Genomic DNA, 22893 nt, shown 5'->3' on the forward strand with positions numbered 1-22893 from the left:
CAGGCCATGAGGTTGACCTCTGAAACCTGGTTATTTCCTCCAACTCCGTACTTGCCCTATTTTACTCACCATTTTTTCCCCCTGTTAGCAAAAACGAAGCAGATAAAAGGCGGACACAATGGACAAGAGGTGCGGAATCATCATCGGTGGACTGACCGATGTCACCTTTGATGCGGCAAGGCTAGAAAGGAGACAGTGACACTTGTTTGTCTCATACTCAACCAATACATTCATGCATTAGTCCATTCAACAAATAGTTCTTGAGCAGCACTTACGCTGGGTGCTGGGGATAAAGAAATGTCCTGGTCTGTGCCCATATGCACACCTGACCTCACAGAGACCATGGCCAAGCAGAAACAGACAAGCCAGAGGCAGCAGGACACTGGGTCACAGGGCTGTGGCAGGGGATGAACACAGCATGCAGGGAGGGTGGGCATGGTAAGAAGGCAGCCAAGACCAGGCATTCAGGAAAGCCTGCTCTGAAAGCAAAGCATGAGTGAGTGGTCTTCTACTGGACAAGCAGAAACTACTTGGGGAAAGGACACAGCCTGGGGAAGCCGGAAGATAAGATGAAGTGGCCTGGTAGATGGGACTGACTGTGAAACCCTAGTTCTTGCCCTTGAGGAATTCAAAGTGAAGACCATTACATTCACATGTAAAAAGATAATATAAAGAGAGACTTTTAAAACAATTCAATAGAACCAAAACAAGAACCATTGCAAGGCCACACACAACGATCAAATGAATGGTCCAAGAAATCAGACAAGGAAACGTTCAGTACAGAACCGATTTCTCTGGGGTACACTCTCAAAGGAGGCAGAACTCAGGCAACTCTTCAGGCTGTGGGTAGTACCTGGAGAGGTGAAAATAACAGGCCTGGGAAGAGCTGGTATTTAAAGGGGAAATTTTAAATCCCAGGGATGGGAAAGCAATAAAGTAGACGGTAGCCAGGGCGACTTCAAATCCTCACGCAAGCTCAGAAACACCAAAGTGTCTCAAGCCTACGTCCCTCACCTTGCTTTCTTGATCACCCGATTCAGTAGCTTCATCTCTCGACACAAATTTATCAACACTGCTGTCAGAAGGCTGCCTGCTGTGACTCATGTTTTTCAATAAATGTGCTTGTTGAAGGGCTTTAAAAACAGAGAAATCAAGATTAAGTGGCAAATTTCCACATACAATGCAATTATACATTTATGCTAAGATAACTCGAAAGTATAGGATTTAGATCAAGAAAAAGTATGATTATTCCTAAATTGGTCATTTTCATCAGCTATTCAGAACTCGGAAAACGATATCAACGGATTTCTTCTTGGAAGCAAAGATGCAATTAAGATGTCCAGGGCTGAATACGAGACCACGTTGTAGCACATCACCTGGAGTCCACATACCCATGGAAGAGTTCCTGAAGGCTTCCGAGGCTTCATCAGGAAGGACACTTGTGGCTTCCTCATCTTCATCCTGGGGCTGTCCAATCTGCGGGCCCAAATACTGGTTGTCAGCACCGTCTAACACCTAAACAGTTCAAGGGGGGCTGTGAGAATTCTGAAGTGTGATCGCCAAGGGACAAGCCCTCCAACATGGAAAGGCAAGATGAAAGAGCACGTTTTACACATAGAACACAAGGGCGCTCATCTGTCATCTATTCAAATGGACAGAAATGCAAGTGTGGAAACTGTTTATGATCACTCCTTACCACAACATTATGAAAAGCTTTGATAGCTCGAGAAATTCCAATGTGGAAATTTCTTTTTAATATAATAAAGAAAAAGCCCATACAAAAACATTTGTCTTCACAAACAAATTTTACAGCAAGCTGGAAATATGAGGACAAAGCTTTTAGACAAAAACCTAACGATGTAACAGGTTATCTCCTAAATTGCAGAGACTACATCTACTAAATTTCGGGCATGGTATTTCGTATGTATAGCCATCAGTTTGGGACATGAGTCTACATCACAGGATGTTTCACATCCACTTGAAATGTCCTGTGTAATTGACCTTAAAAAACTGAGCGATGGACTTCTAAAACTACCAGCAAATTACCAAAATATTGTTTTATTAGCTTGTTAACTACTATACTATTAGATAAAACACTTGATGCGAATTTTTGAATTAAAATTGGGATGTAATAGCAACTCCATTTCTGGGTATTTAGCCACAAAAATGGAAAGCAGAGTCTCCAACAGATATCTGTATACCCACATTCGTAACAGCATGAGTCACAATAGCTAAAACGTGAAAGCAATACAAGTATCCACGGACAGAGGAATGGAAAAGCAGGATGTGGTCTATCCATAGAACAGAATAGTATTTGGCCTGAAACATCAGGAAGTTCTGACACAGGCTACAACATGGATGAGCTTTGGGACACTATGTATGCTAAGTGAAACAAGTCAGTAACAAAAGCACAAAAACTGTGTGACTCCTAAAGTATACGAGAACCTAAAGGAGTCAAATTCGGAAGACAGAAAGAATGGTTGCCAGGGATGTGGCAGGGACAGAAGATACAGAGTTCAACGGGAACAGAGTTTCAGCGTTACATGATGAAAAGGTTACAGAGACGGATGGTAGTGATGATTCCAGGACATTATTTAAACGGATCGAATACCAACGTAAAGAATGGTTAAGAAAATAAATTTTATGTTATTCCTATTTAACCACAATTTTTAAAACTGGAAAAAAAATGAAGTATGAAACTCAATATAGACTTGTACCAAACTTCACTAGACTATCCATAAGGGTTTCTTGTCCACTAACTCAGAGACCAGAGGTACTTAAACCTATGCTACTATAAAATGGGACATGTTGCAAAAGTTTTCTGAGAAGTCAAAAGTGCTTAAAATAATGCACACTATTAATCACATTTCATTAAGACCATAGATCTGTTCATAATAGGCTCCTAAAGGATTTTTAAAAAAAATTATTTAACCAGGGCCCAATAAGGCCTTAAAGAATGTAAAATGCACTCAATTTTAGCAGAGTTCATATAATCAACTAATCCAATTTTTTACCTCAGTGTTCAACACAAAAGACACTAAGCTGTTTCCTTCAGTGAAGGTACCAGATGAGGTCAAGCTCTCCATTAATGGTCTAAGCTGCACTGTCATTAGGGGTATTAGACAAGAAGAGAACAAGTAGGAGGGTTCAGGTCTGGGTCTCCAGGGAAGATCTCAAAAGACGGCAGATGGCAGGGCCAGGCATGGTGGCTCACAACTGTAATCCCGGCACTTTGTGAGGCCAAGGTGGGTGGATCACTTGAGGCCAGGAGCTCGAGAACAGCCTGGCCAACATGGTGAAACCCCACCTCTATTAAAAATACAAAAATTAGCTAGGTGTGATGGTGCACACGTGTAATCCTAGCCACTCAGAAGACTGAGGCAGGAGAATCGCTTGAGCCTGGGAGGCGAAGGTTGCAGTGAGCCAAGACTATGCCAGTGCACTTCATTTTTGATTTATTTTTATTTTTGAGACATAGAGTCTTGCTCTGTTTCCCAGGCTGGAGTGCAGCGGCACAATCTCGGCTTACTGCAACCTCCACCTCCTGGGCTCAAGTGATCCTCCTGCCTCAGCCTCCCTAATAGCTGGGATTATAGGCACATGCCACCATGCCCAGCTAATTTTTGCATTTTCAGTAGAGACAGGGTTTCACCATGTTGGCCAGGCTGGTCTCAAACTCCTGACCTCAAGTGATCCACCTGTCTCCGCCTCACAAAGTGCTGGCATTATAGGCATGAGCCATCGTGCCCAGCCTCCACTGCACTATAGAGTGAGACTGTCTCAAAAAGAAGAAAAAAAAATGATGGCAGGCCCCTGTGTCCACTTACAATTTCAGAACTGTCTGAAGGGGTGACAGCTGAATCAGGCCCTTCTGTGGTAGTCTGGGAGCTGTCGCTGATGGGCGAGGAGGCCTGAGTCCCGTCATTCAGGTCCATGGCAGGGTCAGATGGGACAGCGCTGACCTGGCTGGAGCTGTGGCTCAAGATATCCTCCTCATCCCCATCGGTGGCGGAGCTTGTCAAGTCACAGCCAGCCAGATCCACCGAGTCCGCCTGCAGCGTGTGTTGTGACCGTGGCTGCTCTGTGATGATGTCATGACCTGCTGACCCTGGAGTGGAAACCCCTGAAGAAGCAGTCAGCTCTCCACTGATCTCATCCTTCACTGAGGCTGAAGACAGAGAAGCACTCATTTGTCAAATGGTGAGAAAACATTCCATAGGGAATCAAAGGCTTGCAAAATAACAAAAAGTGCCACAGTCATCAAATGCTGTAGCCACACCTCATCCTGAAGACAGTGAAACACAGGACAGTAGCGCATCAAGCACCACACACACTGCCTCTTGATGCAGTACCCATCTCAATAAAACAAGACTTATCAGCAGATAGTATTCTCAATGGTGTTTCACTGCAAAAACTCAACTTCTAGATCCTAACCAACTACTCTAAGCCTTCACTGGAGCAATGTATAAGGACGTTTGTCATTAAGGGGCAGCCTAGTCAGAGGCACAGACATGCAGGTCCTCTAAGCAAGCAGTGGTCAGAAATAACTGTAAATTCATCATCTCTCTGGGGTAGGCTTGCCTTCTTCCAAGCCATGTTCAAGATCTCTACTGTAGTCCTGTTCTCCTGCAAGATAAACCTGTAACACATTTTCCTAGTTCACTTTTTAAATTCCCACTTAAAACAAAGAAGACTATATAAAAACATGGCAAAAAGGCCAACATGAACCTGCTGGCAGTAGTCTCTCTGGGGGCAGTTGGGTTGTTGAGCATGTGAGCTTTATACTAGTCCAGATTGTTGTGATGTTTTATTGCTGTTTAATTTGAATAATCAGAAAAAAAATCTATTTTTATTTTGTAAAGTAAATAATTACCACTAGAATTATATAATTTTCCTCCCTAAATATTTAAGCCTTACTTTCAGTTATAACTAAAATATTCTTTTAGATAGGGTTATACAACCGAAACCACCCTCATGTGATCCGGTTATTAGTGCCTTAGGTTAACCCTCATCTTGCATAAGGCGCACACAGAATCACATTAGGTAACTATCTGTGACTGGCCAGGTGCAGTGGCTCACACCAGTAACCCCAGCACTGTGCGAGGCCAAGGCAGGCGGATCACTTGAGGTCAGGAGATCAAGACCAGCCCGGTCAACATGGTGAAACCCTGTCTCTACAAAAAAAAAATTAGCCAGGCATGGTGGCAGGCACCTGGAGTCCCAGCTACCCGAGAGGCTGAGGCAGGAGAATCGCTTGAACCTGGGAGGCGGAGGCTGCAGTGAGCCGGGAGCACGCCACTGCACTCCAGTGACACTGGGTGTCTGCACTGGGTGACAGAGTGAGACTCCATCTCAAAATAAGATAAAATAAAATAAAAATATCTGTAAACAAAGGCAGATTCCTTCAAGTTAAACTCTCCATAGGCAATCTTTTATCCCACTTTCCAACCCCCAGGATAACTCACCCAACTCATAAGACATTTCTACCTGCCATCCCCAACTCACAAAGCCCAATGCTCAAGGATAAACCTAATTTTAAAACAGCCGGAACCAAGGAAAACAGCAAATATCTGATGAAAACACCACAGACACACAAGCTTCAGAGTAAGTATTATAAAAGAAGCCCAAATAGCCCCCATTTGAGCAACCTGGCTCCACTGCTGACCCCAGCCCTGCTGTCTACCGGGTGCAGGGGGAGGGGCAGGAGGGGCAAGGGGTGGACAGCAGACAGCAAAGGTCCACACCAGCAGCTAACTAGAGAACTACCTGCAAACGCAGAGCTGCTGACGTCCGACCTCGATTCAGAGTCATCTTCCAAGGCTTCTTCTTCTCCTAAGAGCACTTTGCCTGGTAAATAAGGTAGCAACATTCCTTTTAAGTTTGCTAAAAACAAGGACTACAAAATTAAGTAAATGCACTCGAAAATGAAACTCATAAGCATATCTAATTTACTCTAATGTAGTTTATCTTCACGTAAGTGTTTTTACACCTCTGCAGTGTCAAACACAAAGAACGAAGAGATGTTTTGTTTAGAGTGCTACTGAAGTCAATAACCCATACGGAAAAAAGTTAGAAGCAGTGACTCTCAAACTACACTGTAAGTTAATATTTACTGCTTTCTATTAAATAATTTACATTGCCACTTAAACTTAGAAATGGTGTAAGCGACGACCGTAAAGACCCAATCCTATTGGCCTTTGAAATATGCACGTCACAGCTCCAACGGCATACCAGAATCTATAGAGAAAACTCTTATACCTAAAGGCCACTTTCATTTTATTATCTTTTAATTTCCTGGACTTTATGATTAACGATCAGAACTCGAGCATTATATGGTCTGGAAGGACGAAACAGTATTTCATTAGTGAAGTTCTACATTTTACTGTCATCTTCAGAATGACATTAATGAGAACAAATGTAACCAATAGTCTTAATATCATTTAACTGAACTCATTAAATCTTTGTGGCTACATTACATATGAATGTTATTAAATAACAAAATATCAAAATAATTTTTGGAAGTTTCTAATTTCTGCTCTTCAAAGAATAAAGTCAGAAGTATGATAACTTCCATCAGCTTACAATGATGTGACATTAAAGGTGAAAAAAATTAGCAAAGGAAACCCAAAATCTAGATGAAATTAACACAGCAACTTGGCCTATCTACTAAATAATAGGGACCTCTGTGACAAAAGCCTCCAAATCAGCGGTTTGCAAATATGTTCCATAGCGCCATCCCAGGATAATTTCCTCGAAGGTGCAAGAGCTAGGTTGCCACCAGAAGAGAGGCTCCAGGCCGCCCCACCACTTTTACCCTAATGCTATAGCCAACACAACTCTGCTTTTATCTGTCTTACAATATTGGCAGATTTCACTTTTAAAAAAAGGATTTTCCAGATGTAACAAAACACAGTTTAAGGTCCACAGCTGTAAATGGGGGGGAAAACACCAAAAAAAAAAAAAGACACAGGTCTCACTCCGTTGCCTAGGCTGGAGTGCAGTGGCATGATCATAGCTCACTGTGACCTCAAACTCGCAGCTGCATTCCTGCCACAGCACAGCGCGGAACGGTTGCCAACGAGATCACAGCTGGCCGGGTACTGTCTGCAGCTGCATTCCTGCCACAGCACAGCGCGGAACGGTTGCCAACGAGATCACAGCTGGCCGGGTATTGTCTGCAGCTGCATTCCTGCCACAGCACAGCGCGGAATGGTTGCCAACGAGATCATATGGCCCATAAAGCTAAGACGTTTATACTCCGTCCCTTTACAGAAAAAGTCTGCTAACCCCTGAACATTAGAAATTTATGACGCATTCAAAATTTATGACAAAGCAATTCTGATGTGAAAGCAATTTTTAAAAGCCACCCTACAGAACTATTGAGGCTTGATTATCAGACTCCGGCAACATTCACACATATAATCACTCTACTGAGGAGAGATAAACAGAGTCCAATACATTACAGAAATACAAGAAAATCAATAGGATTCAACACAAGACTCTTATTTCTAAAAGAATCACCTTTTTGTTTTCTTGAAAGGACAGGGCTGCATGAGGAACCGCCTCCAGCTATAAATCACAGAAAGAGACAGATAAAATAACAAGCTGATAAGATCTAGAAGAAATGTGAAAATCTTCAAATAGCCTGAATCAACTTTAAAGGTAGGGAAAATGTGAATGTATTTCCACGGGAAGCACTTAACATCACAGTTCAATATTTTAATTTCAATATGAAAATTACATTAACATTCAAATATATAGTTCTAAAGATATGACCTAAGAAGTCAAAAAAGCTAAGATAATTTTTATTTTAAAAGCCAAATTAAAAGCATTAGAAATCTCAGATTTTTAAGTCAACTAACGATCAAGTGTAACTTTTTATTAGCGATGAGTATTTCCATGCATTATTGTAAGGCATGCATTCCATAGAGAAAAGGATTCTTCAGTGCAAAGGACAGAGAACAAGGCAAATGAACATTTCCTGCTCATGGTTCTGGCAAACATTTATGTTCACAAGAGGTAGCAATGAGACTTCACTCGGCTTTTCTCCAATGCGGAGGCTGTGAGGAAAGGCCACGATGCACGCACAGTGCCCTATACCAACCACACTGCAGTGGACTAGGGGAGGCTAGAGTCAGCAAAAGCTTATCCACAGCCTGCTAAGCACCAGACCCAGCGGAAGAGGCTGGGATTCAGGGATTCCGGTCCACTCCAGCTCCCAAAGGCAGCTCTCATGCAAGACGGGGCCCCGTAAGCTCACTGCTCCAGGGCAACACTGCGTGGTGGGATAGGACCCAGCCCCCAAGAGTATGGAGAGGAGCAGACTGGGCTGAGGCAGACAGAGAGCTGGGGACAGAGGGATTTTCTGAAGTCAGGATAGGAAGGAACTCTCAGATCCCTCTGACGACTTGAAGACGCCATTTCTGGCAAATTAACACAAGGATCCTAGAACTACTTTCCCTACTGTTTTTATTTCTTTACACCTGAAACACAACAGGAGGCAGCCAAGGCAGAGAAAGAATCAGAAGGAGGGGCTTTAAATGTGTGGCCTCATTTTGCTACCTAACCTTCTAAACTTTAATTCTCCTATTTATTTTGACACAGCACCTTGCTCCGTCACCAGGCTGCAGTGTAGTGCTGCCATCAGGACTCACTGCAGCCTCACCCTCTTGGGCTTAAGCAATCCTGCCACCTCAGCCTCCAAAGCAGCTGGGACTACAGGCATGTGCCACCAAGCCCAGCTAATTTTTTTTTTTTTTTCCCGTAGAGACAGGGTCTCACTTGGCCAAGCTGTCTGAAACTCCTGGGCACAAGTGATCCTTCCAAAGCACTAAAATTACAGGCGTGAGCCACCACGCCCAGCCTAACTCCCCTATTTATAAAATAAAGATGAAATTTGTATTTTAAGCTTTGACAAGGAAGATGCATTGCAGACGGCTTAGCAAAGGGCAGACCCATAATCAATAGAGGGTAACTAGTACTAATGCCAAGTTAATTCTAAGAGTAGACCTTGCTAATAACTTGCCTATAAGTTCCACTATACTCCCACTACGGCTTCGGCCGCCAGACTCATCCTTAGCCTCGGTGAGCTGCCTGATGCCCCCGACGGTGGTCAGGGCTTGCAGAAGCTCGGGTGGAGGTGTTCTGAAGAGCTGCTGCAGCAGCTCCAGGGCTCCAGTCACAACATTGTGGTCTTGGTGCTGTGTATGATGTAACGTTAGTTCATAAACCTAGAAACACAGAAACACATACGTTCTGGTCAGAGTTTAATAAATGCATCCTAAGCTTCACCTTTTTTCATTTTTTAAGAGGACTTTGCTGGCAAAGTTTATACCTTAGTTCCTCCCCCTAAAAATTTCCCTATCACTTCCGCCAATGTGATCATTAGCTTCCATGTTGTTTTCTAGATTTCAATGATGTTTTCATTGTTATATTAATTCCTTACAAATAAATAGAGCACTTCCACTAGAGCAGTAGCATGAGAACAAAGATCTCTATTTCCCAAAACTGGTGACTCAGAAAGGGAAAATAAAGCAAAGTATATACAGAGCGAGAAGCCAGCCTGACATACCTTTAAAAATCAAGACACTATAATGAGTGCCACTGAGAGAGAGATACCAAACATTTTAAAGGCAGTTTTAATACGGCATCACAATGCTCCCCAACCTTTCTGGCACCAGAGACTGGTTTCATGGAACACAATTTTTCCACAGGGCCCGGGGACGGTTTCAAGATGGAACTGTTCCACCTCCGATCACCAGGCATTAGATTCTCATAAGGAGCACGCAACCTAGATCCCTCACATGCACAGTTCGCAATAGGGTCTGCGCTCCCGTGAGAATCTAATTCTTCAGCTGATCTGAGAGCTCAGGTGGGAATGCCAGCTCACCTGCCGCTCACCTCCTGCTGTGCAGCCTGCTTCCTAACAGGCCGTAGGCCAGAACTGCTCCACAGCCTGGGGGCTGGGATCCCCTGCTGTACCGCATTATATGAACATAACGAATTTACTCTTTTTCCCTTTAGTCAGAGTTGCCAGATAAAATACAGGGCACCCATTTAAATTTCAGTTGTAGACAAACAAGAAATAATTTTGTACTGCAAGTATGTCCTACAAGAGTTAATATCCTTACACCATAAAATTACTCATTATTTATCTGAAGGTCAAATTTCTCTGGCGTCCTGTATTTTTATTTGCTATTTGCCAATGTTATCTTTAATATTATAAAATACATATGTTTCTTTTTAAAAAAAATCAGACAGTGTAGAAAAGTATAAGGCAAGAAGTCCTACTTCTAGCTCTTCCGACGGTGACCTCTATACCCCTGAATTCCAGGTCAGCAAACCACAGTGCACAGGTCAGGTCTGGCCTGCCCTGCTTTTGTACAAAATGTCTCACTGGAACACAGCCACATTTATGGGCTGCCTAGTGCTACAAAAGTAGTGTTGAGTAGCTGCGACAGACTTGGTATGGCCTGCAAGACTGACAACATTTACTTCCTGGCCCCTTACACAAAACACTTGTGGGTACCTAGAACAGGTGCCCACCAATGTTTTGTGTAAGGGGCCAGGAATCAGCTTATACCTTGACTTCTTAAGCCATCTATTTTGGACAAAGAATCTCCTGACTCCTCTCAATGTAGTGAGGAAACCAGCACCCACATTTCCTTCACCTCATCTGCCCCCTCCTAACTTCTATTAGCAAAAGCACTGCTTTCATACTATGGAGATTTCCCTTTACATGCTACTAGGTAACATTACATTTAATATTCTCTGCCTGGAAGTTAAGCCAAAAAACTTCATTAAAAATAAACGGTATGCATCTTACATATCATGTGTTCATGTCATTCCCTGCATGATTTATGAACAATAGTGTTCATAAATGTTACTCACTGCAATACTGAGATACTTCCTTCTTTCTGAGTCTAGTCCCATTAATAACCTACACTCAGAACGAAGGAAACATTGCATCATTCCTCCATGCCATTGAAAGAGAGCGTCCCGCGGTTAGTGGGCAAATGGACTCTCACTGTAATCTACTACTTGCTCACATTCATTCTGCATCTTCTTCTGCTTCATACTCGGATCGCAACTTTCCTCTACACATCTTGCTGGCTCTCCTGTGGTTACTAATTGCCTTTTTTCTCCCTCCTTGTTAATAATATATGCATATGCATTGGAAAGAGAAGTTTCGACATTTTCTTCTGACACCCCAAAGGACCACACCCTACCTCCCTGAGTGAGCATACCACGCTGCCTGCACCAGTGGGCTAGGTCCAGCTTCTCAAGTGAACTGTTTATTCCAGAAGAATGGTTTCTAATATGAAGTACACACTGAACAACAATCACCCTGGAATTGCTTCCATCGCATGTCTAGGTTAGAGAGTTTGTTTCTTGGATTTCAGGGCTTCCTCTATATTCCAATTTACTTCTTCTTCAAAAAGCACACATGGAAAGCAAACTGAGTTCCTGCATATCTAAAATTATCAATATTTTTCCCACACTTGCTTAATAGTTTGCCCAGGCCAAGGATAATGGTAAATTCTAATTAAATATGGTTAGCCAAGCTACATTTGCGGAACTGAATTTCTCACAGTAATTTAATAAACAACAGTTATTAGTCAAAACAAGATGGAGTAAGACATGTAGAAAGGTATTCAGAAAATGAGCAATGAAGTAAGTCCCACATCCATACCCCCTTTCCCTTTCACTCTCCATCCCTGTCCTTCCAGGATTACTGCAATCCCAATTTAACGCAGTTTCCACCTCCTTCTAACCTCCATAACCAGCACTCTTGCTAATCTCGAGAAAGCCCAGAGGCCTTTTCAGGACCCACCGTTGCTCTGTCTATGTACCCACACTCACCCTGTGAGTATTCTCTCACCCTTTCACTCCTGGGACTTGGCAAAGACCAATGTTCTGTCTATAAAGCTCCTTTCTTCACCCGACTCCCTGTGCCGGCTCAGATCCCAAGTGTGCGTATGTGACGGCTCAGGACTGACCTTCCCCAGGCCCCACCATGTGCACCTCAACCTTACTAAACTGTTTAGTAATTATTTGCTTCTCTCAACAGACCAATGGTCTCTAAACTTTTATGATTCCCCTTTTTTAAAAGCACCAGTTAAAAAAAAAAAAGGAAACTGAGCATATATAGTCTCAATACTTTAAAAAATATACTTATCTTAGAATATGTTAAGAAATACTGAACTCAGATAAAATGTACATTATAAAATATACATTAAATCTGACAAGGCTTTTCCAATGACTGATTTACAGGAAATATACAGAGAACAGAAAAAGGTGTTAATTTACACAATGGAGTTGTACGCAGTAAATCAGACCACAGAAAAACTTAGAAGACAAATAATCTGATTTCTCAATAAATCCGGGATGGAGGGGAACCAGTTGATCAAAGAGACTTTTAATCCTTGTCAGCCAGTTTTATTTAGATGCTGATTCCAAGAGTGGAGAGAAAAACTGACAATGAATTAGTGGGTGTTCAATGTAGAAAATGTCTAATATTTTCATTTATAACAATGGCATTATTTTGTGATGTTGTTTTGGGTTTGGGGCTTTGGTTTTTTTGAGACAGAATCTTGCTCCATCACCCAGGCTGGAGTGCAGTGGGGCAAACGTGGTTCACTGCAGCCTCGACTTTCCAGGCTCATGTGATCCTCCCATCTCAGTTTCCCAAGTAGCTGGGACTACAGGCATGCATCACCACACTTGGTTGATTTTTTTTTTTTTTTAAGACATGATGTTTCGCCATGTTGCCCAGGCTGGTCTCAAACCCCCGGGCTCAAGTGATCTACCCGCCTTGGCCTCCCAAGGTGCTAGGATTACAAGCATGAACCACTGCACCTGACCATCATTAAGTTTTAAAAGTAAAGAGTCCTCATCTATAGAGATACTGAAATACTTATAAATAAAATAAGAGGATGATTGGAGTTTGCTTCCAAATAATAAAAAAAAAAGGCAGAAGTAGGATTATAAATGAAATATAACTGGTCATAAGTTGATACTTTTGTATGTTTGGAATTCTCCTTAATAAAAAGCTTAAAAAAAAAAAAAACAAAAAACAAGGTATAGTAAAGAGGAAATAAACCAAATTCTGAATGTTTGGTTACTATGGCAGCACCCTTTTTACTCAGTAAAACATTCAGCAATGTGTATGTTTTTGAAGACAACACAATTAAATGTCATATCCCATGAGACTCTGCTTTTATTCTATAAAATTACCGAAGGGCAGCTGGTCAGAATGGAACTCAGCCCCAGTACTTTCTTAGCGCCCACTCTTGCTCAGCTGTCTGTCAATAATCAGCACTCACATGGCCTCAACATGCGCTAGGAAGCGTTCTAAGCACTTTAGAAACACTACCTAACTCAGTGCTTAAATTATTAGCATTATCTTCAATTCATCATTCTATGTAAGAATCATTTTAAGCCACTGACAATTTTGTACCCTAAAAAATTTAGCTAAATGGCACATTTGAAGCACAGTAAAAAACCTGACATAACATTTTAAGTAAAGTTCAAAAAATCCAATTGCTTAAAATGAGGCTGCATGGTTACACAGTCAATGAAATGACCTGAGTAAGCATGCTACAAAGAACTGACGTCAACTGCCAATCACAGTACATTACAGTTACTGCAGGGTTTCTCTGCATTGGAAAGAGAATTTCAACATTTTCTTCCAACACCCCAAAGGACCACGCCCTACCTCCTTGAGTGAGCATTCTGGGTGCTCAATCAATATTTACTGGGCGGATGAACACATAATGTGACCTCTGGTTTTAGAAACAGGGTAGTAGTAGTCTCTGAGGAGCTTAGGTAACACAGCACCTGAGGAGGCATCACCTCATAGCATTTGACTCACAGTGACACTGACATACAGAGGGAAGGCAGCTAGGAGTCAGCACCTCAGGCTGGAACTGAGCCGCACAGCTCCAGAATCCACACCTCTAACCCTCAGTTCTGCTGCTTCTCTTCCAAATTAACTGGTTCTTTGAATGTTAGTCGTTTACATGCAGGGCCTAGAGCAAACCCTGTCCTCCTACCTGGATGAGCTGCTCTGCGGAGGGAGAGACTTCCATTTCTTTCCGTGTCACCCCGAAGCTGCCTTTCAGGCTTGTGTCCTTGACCTGCTGCTGCAGCAAGGGCACCAAATACCTCAGGGTGAGCAGCACACCAAGAATCAGCAGGGTGGAGTGTTCATCCTCGACAGGAACCAGTAAGCCTGTGGGGGCAGCAGCAAGGTGTCTTAACATCTGACTCACTGTTTGGAGATTCTTGGCTTAATTTGTTAAAAAAGAGATCTTGAGAGATAAAGATGGCACGAACATGACCACGAATGAGTACACCATGAGGCCCACTGGGAGTGGCTTCACATCCATGTTCCCGGCTTAGCAGGCTCCTTTCCTGTGAGCTTCACTGTCTTTGAAAGTTGGGTGGTTATTTCATTTCACATGTCCACACGCTCACTTGAGCACTTGCCAGTGATGATTTCCACAGTTACCCAAACAACATGAGAAACTGTCAGCTGACCTACAGAAAACCCAGAGGGACCCGAGGCACAGTCTCAAGCCTCACAGACTCACCGTAGTCAGGGCTGGCACAGATGGAGGGCCAGGCCCTGGGAGGCAGGCAGGGCTCACCCCAGCCCACACCCACTGCACAGCTAGGTGTCCTTGGGCACAGCTGCATCTGCAGGGTCACAGAGACCCATGCGGGCTCACTGCAGACCCAAAGCAGTTCACATTCTTTCAGCCAGTGCCAAATAGCCTGGCCCAGAAGCTGAGGGATCATCCGATTTTCACGATTTCAAAAGTCTACCTTGAGTGCATGCTGAAGACTCTACCACTCGTATGCCTCCACCTTACCTAAGAGCACATTTAGCAGCCAGCTGTAGAAATAGTGCGTCCTTCTTGAGTGCTGGCAGATGCTCACTGCTGATCCAGCCGCTGTCCGCCGAATGGTAGGGGAGCTTGACTTCAGGTTCGCTATGAAGGCCTTTAACAAAACCTATGGAAGCAGAAGTCCAGGCACATGAAAGATGAAGGTCCCATGAAGCTTAGCAGGTATTACATAAAACTTGATTTCAATTAGACGTTTCCAATTCTTGCAAAGTATAAACAGTTTGAGGCTTTTCCTGGAGCTGAACTTGAAGCATCCCAACTTTGGGACACTCAAGAGCAGTTTATAGACACGTGTAGTCTATTTGCTTCTTTATAACCTTCACTCGGACTGCTCAGCATCCATGTCCTCTCTGCAAGGGTGGAGGCCTTAATTCTAGATACATTCTACCCACAGTATTTGGGGACAGTTAAAAACAAAATCAACGAATGACAAAGTTAAGAAGAAAAACATACTGGCCAATTACAGTCATGTCCTACCCTAAGAGATGGCTTGTCAAAGTCCTGCTAATGTCATAAAGGTCTCAGGACTGGAACATCTTCAATCAGAAACATCTGCAGTTTAACTGGACATGGCAGCATATTTCCCACAACTGTTCTCCTAAGAAATTAAGGAATACTTTCCCACTGGGCCTCTAGGACAATCCAAAGGAGAAAGTGCTAGAATCCTAATGATGGCCATTTAAGTCTTGACAAAAATATCCTCAGGATGAAAAGGGATGACCCATCTAGTTGCATCATCTTGGTGACTACGGTACTTAAGAACATCCATCCCCATTATTCAAAACCATGCTCTGAGCCAGGACTTATTCCAGTCACTGTTCAGCACGCACTGAGCAATTACCATGAGTTGGGGACCCTGTCAGAGCCATGCCTGGGCAAACAATCAGTCAACTAGTAACTGGCATCTGATTTATAAATAAGTTTCTCTTCCACAGCATGGTTAGCATACACTGCTTCTCAGAGGCTTATTACTCCCAGGGAATGTACCCATTAGACCCCTGGACACTGTTCACCCCAGGACTCCCCCGTTGGCTTCTTGCCCCAAATTTCTCCTGAGAAACCACCTGGAGAATAACGCAGGATTATCTCTGACAAACTTTCTTAGCTGCAAGAAAAGATATTCACATCTTTAAAAAATACTTTGGCCAGGTACAGTCGCTCAGGCCTATAATCCCAACACTTTGGGAGGCTGATGCGGGCAGATCACTTCAGGTCAGGAGTTCGAGGCCAGGAGTTCATCAGTTCAACATGGTGAAACCCTGTCTCTACTAAAAACACCAACATTAGCCAGGCATGGTGGTGTGCACCTGAAGTCCTAGCTACTCGGGAAGCTGAGGCACAAGAACTGCTTCAACACAAGAGGCAGAGGCTGCAATGAGCTGAGATTGCGCCACTGTGCTCCAGCCTGGGCAACAGAGCAAGACTCTGTCTCAAAAAAGAAAAAAGAAATCATTCTATTAGTCCAAACTTACGAGCACAATGAAAGCTACTCATTATCATGAAGAGTCAGAACATAAGGAGCTTAAATAGCCTGGAATAATAAAGAATAAAACTTAGTCTGAGAGCTCCAAGGGGCCTCCTCAGATCTAATCTCCACAATCCCAAGAATCCCTTCTCCAAGGCAGCTAACAGGAGGCCCGAGGCCTTGCTACAACTATTCTAACAGCGAGAAGGTACACTATTTAGAACAGATAGCTCCCCTTTTCAAAACGCACGCACAGCATACCTTCCCGAGTTCTTCAAAAGGGAAGACAGGCATGAATCACTGACACTTCAGAGCCAAGGGCACTTTAAGGAGTGGAAGTTAAAGTCATAATATGAATCCAGAACACACCCATCAGGAGGGCTAAAAGTAAAAGCATCCGCAATTCTAAGTGCCAGCGAGGACCAGAGCCCCTGGAGTCCCCACACACAGTGACAGAAGGGTGCGCTGGTACAAGTACTCAGAAGAGCTATATAGCAGTTTTCGATTTTTTTGAGACGGAACCCCATGGTATTACCCAGGCTGGAGTGCAGTGGCACAACCTCGGCTCACTGCAATCTCTGCCTCCTAGGTTCAAGCAATCCTCCTGCCTCAGCTTCCCGAGTAGCTAGGACTACAGGCACGTGCCACCAAGCCCAGCTAATTTTACTTTTAGTAGAGACAGGGTTTCACCATGTTGGCCAGGCTGGTCTCGAACTCCTGACCTCAGGTGACCCAGTTGCCTCAGCCTCCCAAAGTGCTGAGATTATAGGCATGAGCCACTGCACCTGGCTTTTGTTTTCTTTCTTTCCCTCTCTCTCTCTCTCTCTCTCTCTCTCTCTCTTTCTTTTGAGACGGAGCTTCACTCTTGTTGCCTAGGCTGGAGTGCAATGGCGCAATCTTGGCTCACTACAACCTCCACCTCCTGGGTTCAAGCGATTCTCCTGCCTCAGCCTCCTGAGTAGCTGGGATTACAGGCATGTGCCATCACACCCTGTTAATTTTGTATTTTTAGTAGAAACGGGTTTTCTCCATGTTGGTCAGGCTGATCTTGAACTCCTGACCTCAGGTGATCTGCCTGCCTTGGCCTCCCAATGTGTTGGGATTACAGGCATGAGTCACCTTACCCGCCCCCTCGCTTTTTTTTTTTTGAGACAAAGTCTTGCTCTGTCACCCAGGCTGGAGTGCAGTAGCGCAATATCAGCTCACTGCAACCTCCGCCTCCCAAGTTCAAGTGATTCTCCTGCCTCAGCCTCCAAGTAGCTGGGATTACAGGTGCACACCACCATACCCGGCTAATTTTTGTACTTTAAGTAGAGACAGGGTTTCACCATGTTGTCTTGGGCTCCTGACCTCAGGTGAGCCACCCACCTAGACCTCCCAAAGTGCCAGGATTACAGACGTGAGCCACAATGCCTGGACATTATTTGGCAGTTTCTACTGCAGCTGAGATGCACACACAACTCTACCTCTAGCTGTGCATGATGGAAAGCTGCACACATGCTCCAAAAGACACACCTAAGAGTGGTCACAGCAGTACTGCTCGTAATAGCCAAGAACCAGAAACCACCCTGCAATAACACGATGAATAAACTGTGGTATATCCCTCCAGTGGAATGCTATGAAGTTACTAACACTACAAGAACTACTAATACACACAATAATATAGAAGACTCTCATGAACTAAATGTTGAGCAAAAGAAACCAGACACAAAGATACATACTATATGGTCTATGCACACAGAATTTAAAAACGGACTCTGGCATTAGAAGCCAAGACAGGGATGACCATGGGAGGAAGGAAGGGGCAGTGATGGGGGGATGGGGATAGGACTACAAGGTGGCTTCTGAGTGTTGGTAATATTCTGTATCTTCACCTGGGTGGTGGTTTTAAGGGTAAATTCACTTTGTGGTTAGGAAGGAATACACTAATAATTTCTGTCCTGTCTGGAATGTACATTTCATGTCAAGAAAAGGAAAAACAAGGGAATATCAGTGTTTGGCAGATAATCTTGAGAATGAAAACACACCAGGCCGGGTGCAGTGGCTCATGCCTGTAATCCCAGCACTTTGGGAAGCCAGGCAGGTGGATCACAAGGTCAGGAGTTCGAGACCAACCTGGCCAACATGGTGAAACTCCGTCTCTAAAAAAAATAAAAATAAAAAGAGAATGCGAATACACGAGAGGATGGCAGACTTTTTTTTTTTTTTTTTTTTTTTGAGGCAGAGTCTCACTCTGTCGCCCAGGCTGGAGTACAGTGGGGCAATCTCAGCTCACTGCAACCTTCTGCCTCCTAGGCTCAAGTGATTCTCCTGCCACAGGCGAGTACCACCATACCCAGCTAATTTCTGTATTTTTAGTAGAGACAGGGTTTCATCATGTTGGTCAGGATGGTCTCGAACTCCTGACCTTGTGATCCACCTGCCTGGCCTCCCAAAGTGCTGGGATTACAGGAGTGAGCCACCACGCCCGGCCAAGGTTGGGAGACTTCTAATCCAACAAGCTAGATTGAACATGTGAAGCTCTGCTACCCAGAAGCCCCACAAAAATCAGGTAAAGAAGCTGTATAAAGCCTAAGTGTATAAGGACAGAAGGAAAAGAACAGGGGCACGAGCAGACTACGGGGGTCAACAAAACTTCAGAAGCTAAAAAGTAACAAGGGTTACATGACTGACTGATTTGTTAGCCTACAGAAAGAAGTACAAATATAAGCTTTGCTAGGAGATGGGGGAGAAGGTACAAGGGATACCAGCAAAAAGCAAGCTCACTCAAGCCACAGAACTCCAAGAAGAGTTTGGGCTTCGGAGGCACCGCATACGTCTGAAAGTGGAAGGATGGAGGGGGTCAAACAGTGGCTTGTCTTACTGCTCCTTGGGCGAATTTCTACCCACTCGCCACATACATCTGAAAGTGGAAGGATGGAGGGGTGAGACAGTGGCATGTCTCACTGCTCCCTAGGCAAAATCCTACCCACTCGCCTGAGGTCTCCCCTCTGACCCAAGGCAGCTCAGGAAGCAGCTCACTTCCCCATCTCTGAAGGACTGAGAGGGAGAATCTCAAGAAGTGTTAACACAGCCGAGGACACACGTGAGATGCATACAGAAAACTAAAAGAGGGCGCCCTGACCAGCAACACTGTGAACCCCTTTCCAGACCAGGGATCGAGGACAAACGCAGCCAAGCTTCTATCTCCAAGCAGGAAAACGAGGAATTTCCTTCCAGGGATACTGGCTGACTCAAGATGAAAAGACCCGCAGACACTGATATTTAAAGATCTAATGATGGGGCCAGGCGAGGTGGCTCACCCCTGTAATCCCAGCACTTTGGGAGACTGAGGCCGGAGGATCACCTGTGGTCAGGCACTTGAGACCAGCCTGGCCAACATGGCAAAACCCCATCCCTACCAAAAATACAAAAATTAGCCGGGCATGGTGGCATGTGCCCATAGTCCCAGCTACTCGGGAGGCTGAGGCAGGAGACTCGCCTGAACCTGGGAAACAGAGGCCTCAGTGAGACAAAATCGCGCCACTGCACTCCAGTGTGGACAACAGAGCAGGACTTCATCTCAAAAAAAGAAAAGAAAAGAAAATAGCTGGATAATGGTGGCACATACCTGCAGTCCCAGCTACTTAGGAGGCTGAGGCAGAATGGCTGCTTGAACCCAGGAGTTTGAGGCTGCAGTGAGCTATGATCACACCACTGCACCTCAACCTGGGCAACAGAGCAAGACCCCATCAAGACAGAAAGAAAAGAAAGAAGTTAAAAACATAACACTGAATAGAGGAGTTTGAGATGGATATCTAAAAAGTACAGAAAAAGAAAAGAAAAAGGTAAGATATGAATCAATCCAGGAGGCCCAACATCCAACTAACGAATTTCAGAAAGAGAGAACAGAAAAGAAAGGACAAGAACTTCTCGGAGAAATGTAAGAAAGTCTCCCCAGAACTGAGATGATAAATGTTTCCAAATTAAAAGGCCTACTAAGTACCCAAAAATGGAAAGGCCTACTAAGCACCTCGTACCTCATCTCCCCAAAAATGGAAAGCTTCTAGAGAAAAGCACATTGACAGGTTAAGGAACAGGGTCATGTTGGAGACTTTAAGACAACGGGGCAAAGACTTTGCATTTCTGAGGGAAAATGATTTCTAGCCCAGAACATTATACCCAGCCAAGTGTATGGGAGAAAAAATGGCATTTTTATCAATGCAAAACCTCATACAATTTACCTCCCGTTCATCTTAGGGAGTTACTAGGACGAGAGAAAGATAAACATCCGGCATCTAGAAACTGGGCGTCCAGCAGAGCGCAAAGGAAACTGCAGGGCGACGGCAAGGACAAGCCCTGGGCACAAGCGGGCGGCGGCCTGAAGAGCAACCTGCCCCAGGCAGACAGCTGGAGAACAAGAGGGATGACCCCACCCCCAGGGAAAACTGACTCAGTACACTACCTATCATGAAAAACTGTACCAAACACATTTTACAAGGTGGTTGGAAGGTATGAGAAGACAAAAAGGCTAAAGAATAGTAAGCAAGCAATACAGAGGTGACGACTGACTCCAGGAAAACAAAAAGTCACACAGAGACATATAATCAAGACACAAGCCAGCGAAGAGCACGGCAGCAGCAATGGCCTCTGAAAGGAACCAGAGTCCAAGGAAAGGAACCTACAAGTCAGGATCTGGAAGAGGACTGAACATGACAGGGATGAAAGCCTGCCCAAGAAGCTGGCGCTGCTGAAGGCCCCCGTCAAGCAGTGAGCACTGTCTCTTCCTCCTCCAAAATGCCTTCCTTAGGATGCTGGCCCCAGCCAACACTGCAGCCCGCACCTCTGTGATTAGACCTTGCATGTGACTGCCCCCAGGCTACTCCATGGGGAAGATGACCCTGTCCCCAGCACTGGGTCACCTAGAACTTCGATAGGGGCCTGGCCTGTGAGCAGGTGATCAGCAGATCCCAGGGTGCTACGAACTCAGCAATGGCCAGGAAAGTACAGTCACCAACTTTGTCTGTTCTCCTCTCCATCCCCAGGTCCTCTCTCCACAGTTTCAACCCAGAGCAAGAAGAAACACTAAAAGTCATGTTTGTCTCTGAGACACAAGGATTAAGCAGGAAGGGAACAACTATCTTTGTTTATAATCCTGTTGGTAGTACTGAATTTTACTGACAATACTTTCCTTTTTAAGAAATAGCATCTCATTTTGTCGCCCATGCTGGTGTGTGGTGGCACAATCACAGCTCAGTGTAGCCTCAAAGTCAAACTCCTGGGCTCAAGCAATCCTCCTGCCTCTGCCTCCTGAGTAGCTGGGACTACAGGCACGTGCCATTATGCCCAGCTAATTTTTTTTCACTTTTTTAGAGATAGAGTCTCACTATACTGACGAAGCTAATCTCAGACTCCTGGCCTCAAACAATCCTCCTCCCTCAGCCCCCTGAGCAGCTGCAATTATAGACACAAGCCATCGTAACCAGGCTCTCGATAATAATTTTGATAACAAATCTGAATAACCATCAATGAGCAGAGAGGTAGCAGAATAGATTTTTTAAATGCCAAAGGTTCGGGAAGGAAGGAAGTAATGGACTCTGTTCAGCAAAGTGTTAGCATCGTCATACTCAGACAGTGGTCTACGTCATGAAAATGGCGAGAACAAAGACTACAGAAATATCATCTGTCATCTGACCCTGACAGTCAGAGACATCACAAAGGGGACTGCCTTCAACAGACCCCAGTGCACAGACGGGTGAAGTGGCGCTGTTGGGGCTCTCACAGCTTCTTCTACTCCCATTCCAAAGAGATGGTAATAAAAATAACAGCAGCAGCAGCTACCTTTACGGAGCATGATAAATTATGACACTAAATTCTTTAAATTCATGATCGCCCTTTGTCATTCCAAAACCCCATGACTAGTTTGAATACGTCCTTAGTAATAACAAGAAAACTTCAAAGCTCAGAGAAAAAACATGGGAGGTTAACAGTTTATTCCAAGTCATTCAGCTGATAAGAGCAGTAGCCGCTCCCATGTGAGCCTTCCTGCTGGCCACTATGCTACACTCTAACACTATTCATTTACTTACTCTTACAATTGCCCTATATGGGTCCCACTGAGGCTTTGTTGTTGTTTTTTTTTTTTTTGAGATGGAACTTTGCTCTTTTTGCCCAGGCTGCAGTGCAATGGTGTGATCTCAGCTCACTACAACCTCCGCCTCCTGGATTCAAGGGATTCTCCTACCTCAGCCTCCCGCTGGGATTACAGGCATGCGCCTCCATGCCCAGCTAATTCTGTATTTTTAGTAAAGTTAGGGTTTCTCCATGTTGGTCAGGGTGGTCTCAAACTCCCAACCTCAGGTGATCTGCCCGCCTCAGCCTCCCAAAGTGCTGAGATTACAGGCGTGAGCCACCGCACCCAGCCAGGCTTATTTTTCAGAGTATGAAGGAAACAGCTTTGAGCTGTTGGGTAATTTGCCTAGAGGAAAAGAACTAGTAAAGAGGACAGAATTCTAATCCAAGTCCACCTGATTCCAA

At 44.4% G+C, this 22893-nt stretch overlaps 1 protein-coding gene across 5 annotated transcripts in view; it reads right to left on the reverse strand.

Annotated features, from left to right (window-relative positions):
* Positions 1-22893, reverse strand: part of HTT (huntingtin) — a 163081-nt gene that overhangs the window by 108695 nt on the left and 31493 nt on the right. For 2 of the 5 annotated variants that reach the window (XM_078366024.1, XM_035292338.3), the window contains exons 7-15: positions 14877-15018; positions 14055-14233; positions 9026-9230; positions 7522-7569; positions 5767-5847; positions 3828-4168; positions 1392-1476; positions 1015-1133; positions 70-181 (exon numbers count right to left, since the gene is read on the reverse strand). In XM_078366024.1, the coding sequence (XP_078222150.1) occupies positions 70-181; positions 1015-1133; positions 1392-1476; positions 3828-4168; positions 5767-5847; positions 7522-7569; positions 9026-9230; positions 14055-14233; positions 14877-15018 (1312 nt within the window). 5 annotated transcript variants of the gene reach the window in all.

The sequence above is a fragment of the Callithrix jacchus genome, chromosome 3 (genome assembly GCF_049354715.1).
Source record: "Callithrix jacchus isolate 240 chromosome 3, calJac240_pri, whole genome shotgun sequence".
Taxonomy (NCBI): domain Eukaryota; kingdom Metazoa; phylum Chordata; class Mammalia; order Primates; family Cebidae; genus Callithrix; species Callithrix jacchus.